Raw genomic sequence first — 5,036 nt, 5'->3', positions numbered from 1 at the left:
CTCTATACAGTAGTTGTAGTTAATGAATGAATGAATAGTGCCATGCATGGATGCATCTTGGAATTTGAAACTCAACTTTTGGAATAATATTGTCTTTGTTATTCTCTTAGCTAGTATTTGATTGCATTGGAGCTAAATATATATATTGGAACTTGCATAGACTAATTATTAATTAGATATTTTATCTTTCTTTCAAATTACCTAAGATATATATAACATTATTTTTTGTATCCAATTTATCAAGTTATTAATTATATCTTATATCTTTTTATATATCTTTTTTGAGTTTAATCTATTAAATATATCTCATATATAATCTATAAATATAATAGTAAAAAGAATCTAATTGTATTCAATCATATATTATTTTATTATAATCATCTAGAGGTGTATATATTTGATTGGAAGATCTTATAATTATTTTTTAATTTTTAATATCAAAATTAAACCTCTGGAGCAAAAAGTATACACGGGTCAAAAGAATACTATAAATTATAAAAGCTGAATATCCAAAAAGCCTAAAAACTAAAAAGACATTCACTCTGATCTCTGTGTTCTCTTCCGCTTTCTTCCTTAACTCCACGGCCGCAGATCCGAGGAGTTTGGGAAACCCCTCTCGTATTCTTTCAGTTTTCATTCTTCTCTCCGTTCTCTTCATCTGACGCTTCTGTTTTTTCAACACTATCATCAGGTAAATGAATCAACTTTCGTTTTTTATAAATCCGCGTTTTTAATGTTTGTTTGTTTCTTTGTAATCGTGGCCGTAGCTTGATCCGATTTCTTTTATTTTTTTTTTCTTCCGAAAGTTATTGTCTTTTGACCAATCTACATCCCATTGTTCATTCTCCTATTTGCTCTTCTCTTGCGATTATTAGTTATTTTTTTATATAATATTGGAATTTATTGTCAAAAGTTTATTCTTTTTAAGATTTATTGCATGCCCAGATTAGATTTTTTTTAAGATTTAGAATGTAATCTATGTCGTAGCCATTACTTGGAACGGATTAGTTATGCTATTTTATTTTATTTTATTTTTTTGCAGTGATGGCGGGTTTGGCTCCTGAAGGAACACAATTTGATGCTCGGCAATATGATTCTAAGATGAATGATTTCTAAGTCTTTGTTCTTCTACTTTTAATGCAATATACTGTATATATTTTTTCACTCTATGCTAAAGGTTGAATTTTTCATGTACTTGTCTGTAATTTTGATGTCTTTAAAATTAATTACAGGCTTTCTGCCGATGGGCAAGAATTCTTCACCTCATATGATGAAGTCTATGATAGTTTTGATGCAATGGGATTACAAGAAAATCTTCTGAGAGGCATATATGCTTATGGTATAGTAGCAGATGAATGTTCTTTTGTTACTTCCTTTAAGTTCTTATTTTATACTGGTCTATCAATGCCTTAATTACTGTCTTATTTTAAGATTTGATGCATTGTTGTTGTGCTCTGCAATATTTAACCCGTTGAAATTATATTCTAAAATTTGTTTCAATGTCATGCTTAACTCTTAGACAAGATCATGAGTGATATGTTTTTTTTTCTTATTCTAAAAGGTTTTGAGAGGCCTTCTGCAATACAGCAAAGGGGAATTGTTCCTTTCTGCAAAGGTTTAGATGTGATTCAGCAGGCTCAATCTGGAACTGGCAAGACAGCAACATTCTGTTCTGGAATTTTGCAGCAGCTTGATTATGGAGTGGTTCAGTGTCAGGCTTTGGTTTTGGCACCAACAAGGGAGCTGGCACAGCAAATTGAGAAGGTTATGCGAGCACTTGGTGATTACCTTGGTGTCAAGGTTCATGCTTGTGTTGGTGGGACAAGTGTTCGCGAGGATCAGCGCATTCTCCAGGCTGGTGTCCACACTGTTGTTGGCACTCCCGGCCGTGTTTTTGACATGCTGCGGAGACAGTCTCTTCGCCCAGATTACATAAAGATGTTTGTTTTGGATGAGGCAGATGAAATGCTTTCTCGTGGTTTCAAAGACCAGGTTTGCACTTAATTTGTTTCAAGACTCTCAAGTACATGTTTTTTTAAGGCTGCATTTTGTTTTGAAATCAGAACAAGACAGGATATTGAGAACATGAGACAAAGAGAGACACACAAATTAATGTTTTTGTATTTTGTTTGATGGTAAATTAAGTAAAAGATGGAATAAATTCTGAATTATATAAGGTACACTAATTAAGTGTATCATGATACAATGTTTGTGTCCATGATTTCGTGTCTCTATGTCTTTATTTCAGTATCTCGTGCTTATAAACAAACGCATGCATTATATTTCTCTTTCTGTACGATATCTAAAATCTTGTTCTTTGATGATTGAAAAATGCAGATCTATGACATCTTCCAGCTTCTACCATCTAAAATTCAGGTTGGAGTGTTTTCTGCTACCATGCCACCAGAAGCCCTTGAGATTACAAGGAAGTTCATGAATAAGCCAGTGAGAATCTTGGTTAAGCGAGATGAATTGACCCTTGAAGGTATCAAGCAGTTTTATGTGAATGTTGAGAAGGAAGACTGGAAGCTAGAGACGCTCTGCGACCTTTATGAGACTCTGGCCATCACACAGAGTGTCATCTTTGTGAACACAAGGCGCAAGGTGGATTGGCTCACTGATAAGATGAGAAGCAACGATCACACCGTTTCGGCCACACACGGCGACATGGATCAAAACACTCGTGACATCATTATGCGCGAATTCCGGTCAGGCTCATCGCGAGTTCTCATCACCACTGATTTATTGGCTAGAGGCATAGATGTGCAGCAAGTGTCTCTGGTTATAAACTATGATCTGCCAACTCAACCAGAGAACTATCTTCACCGCATAGGAAGGAGTGGAAGGTTTGGAAGGAAAGGTGTTGCTATAAACTTTGTGACTTTGGATGATGCAAGGATGCTTTCTGATATTCAGAAGTTCTACAATGTCAGTGTAGAAGAGTTGCCATCAAATGTTGCTGATCTCCTCTGATAACTTCATTTTTTCTTCTTAACTCATCAGATCTTTTATTTTTATAAGAGTTTCTTTTATTATTTTTTTTACAAGAAAAAATTGTCTAGAGTTCATAAATATCTTGTTCTATTTATATACCGGATTCTATAATTTTTTGTTCTATTATTTGATTATAATGGTGCTTTATCTTTTGTCTGTCTTTTTTTTTTCTTTTATGATTTTGGACTAAGAATTTTAAATTCATTCATTTAAAAAGTTAAATGTCAACATAGATTCAAAATACATAACTAAAAAAAAAAATTGCTGTCATATGGACTATTTGACATAATAGAAACATGGTTATTTTATAGAATAAAAATGTGCCTTATGACTATGGATAGAGTCACGGAAAAGCTTTGACTCTCCAATGGAGCAAAGAGCATAAAAAGAAAATTAAGATTAAGATCAGAAAGTGAGTCCAAGAAACAACAAAAGAGGTGGAATTGATGGCAATGTGTTGATAACAAGAGTGTGGTGGAATGGATTGAAGGAAAGTATGAAACATGTTGGGATTAGAAATTTTTACAGAATAAGAAACTTGAGTAAAATATTTCAAAAGGTGAACATTAAATCAAGAGCTGAAGACAGTTTAAAGAAAGGAGGACTTGGGAATAATTGACAAGGACAAATGGTAGGAGTTAGGTCCAGTTTGGGTAAATAACTTAAATAAGTTTTTTTTTTTGGAAAAAGAGCTTAAAGCATAAGGACTTTTATTAATAGCAGTTTATAAATAAGTTATTTTGTATTTGAATTTTTAGTTATAAAAGTACTTATTTTAAAGTTGTAGCGTTTGAATAAATAACTCAAAAAATAAATTTTTTTTACAGAAGAGAATGAATATTAAAATAACGATGATAACAAATACTTTCCAATATTGAATGTTGATTTTACATAACCTAATCACTAATATTGTGTATGACATGGTAGGTGAAAATAAAAAATAAATATAAATGTGTGTCAATGTATATTTTGTTGCTGTTTTTATTTTTTTTTTACTCCTATTAGAACTCTCGTCTCCTTTATTGAGGTTAAGAACGTGCTATAATTAACTATGAAAATAATAGCAAGCTATAAAATCACATATGAAAAAAATAAAATTAAAACTGAAATTTCATACCACAGTTAAATATAAATTTAATAATAAAAAAAGAGTGATAAAATGATAAAAAAATACTTAGAAGGAAAATATGCAGTAGGTTGTTCAGATGCAATATTTTCTGAAAATGTTGGTGGAGGATCAATACTTCCATCAGATGAATCATTACGTGAAAATGGTCAGGTTTGGAACATTGTGTAAGAATGACGGTGGAATGATGGTGGAAGGCCAGTATTTCTAGAAGACCTTGCATAGAAATGATAGTGAAGGGTCAGTATTTTTTATAGAGTCAAGAAGGAAAGTAGATTTTTTTTGTTTTGAAATTAAATTTTTTTAAATAAATGGTGGAATGACTTATCGAGAAGTAGAGAAATCATATATTTCTACTTTTTAAAAAAGTTACAAATTAAAATGATGCCAAACACACAGATTGTAACTTTTCATAATCCAAAAATAAAAAAATAGCTTCTGCTATTTTGCAAACGGGCTCTTAGTCCCAGTGGAAGTATGAATGATGTGGAAGATGTTGATAACACCAATATGTGTGTACAAGAGATGCACATGGATCCAATAGTGGCATCTAGTTATTGAAAATACAATCTTAAAAAACCGGATTAACATGAGAAATCTAGTTATTGAAAAAAAAAAGGGAGAAAAAAGGACTTTGAAGTTCGATGATTATCTAAGAAAATTATTCGATATTCCGATTAAGAGAAGGAAATTATTACTTAACTTTATATTATTATGAATTTACTATCATGTTTGTAAAGTGTAAATAACTCTCAAAGTCTACATAGTATATAACTAGAAAAATGTCGTACGATGTAAACTATCACCAATCAATTATTTAATCATTTGACGACTTTCTCATTATTGGTGCCTGATGATGTTTTTTCCAAATTCATGGACCATTGTTAAGAAAAGTAATTTTTCTTATTCAATCATG

General features: G+C 31.7%; 1 protein-coding gene across 2 annotated transcripts; it reads left to right on the top strand.

The window, feature by feature from the left end:
* Positions 1 to 516: 516 nt before the first annotated feature.
* LOC107461513 (eukaryotic initiation factor 4A-8) lies at positions 517 to 3,154 on the top strand. 2 transcript variants are annotated; one of them, XM_016080034.3, is made up of 5 exons: positions 517 to 691; positions 1,043 to 1,112; positions 1,233 to 1,339; positions 1,562 to 1,992; positions 2,338 to 3,154. In XM_016080034.3, exons 2-5 carry the CDS (start codon positions 1,045 to 1,047, stop codon positions 2,971 to 2,973), a joined length of 1,242 nt encoding a protein of 413 aa, XP_015935520.1. In that variant the 5' UTR covers positions 517 to 691; positions 1,043 to 1,044; the 3' UTR covers positions 2,974 to 3,154. The 2 variants fall into 2 exon arrangements, with proteins under 2 accessions (XP_015935520.1, XP_052109467.1); XM_052253507.1 differs by lacking the exon at positions 517 to 691 and having other exon boundaries at positions 1,043 to 1,149.
* The last annotated feature ends 1,882 nt before the right edge of the window (positions 3,155 to 5,036 follow it).

Source organism: Arachis duranensis, chromosome 8 (genome assembly GCF_000817695.3).
Source record: "Arachis duranensis cultivar V14167 chromosome 8, aradu.V14167.gnm2.J7QH, whole genome shotgun sequence".
Taxonomy (NCBI): Eukaryota; Viridiplantae; Streptophyta; class Magnoliopsida; order Fabales; family Fabaceae; genus Arachis; species Arachis duranensis.
The sequence above is the reverse complement of the archived record's forward strand: the minus strand, read 5'-3'. Positions and strand labels throughout refer to the sequence as shown.

What these genes read in the sequence shown, in the direction of transcription:
- LOC107461513 (XM_016080034.3), top strand. Translation starts at nt 1,045, where the DNA reads ATGGCGGGTTTGGCTCCTGAAGGAACACAATTTGATGCTCGGCAATAT. An exon ending in GATTCTAAGATGAATGATTT is followed by an intron (nt 1,113 to 1,232) that starts CTAAGTCTTTGT and finishes AATTAATTACAG; the next exon opens with GCTTTCTGCCGATGGGCAAG. An exon ending in CTCGTGGTTTCAAAGACCAG is followed by an intron (nt 1,993 to 2,337) that starts GTTTGCACTTAA and finishes TGAAAAATGCAG; the next exon opens with ATCTATGACATCTTCCAGCT.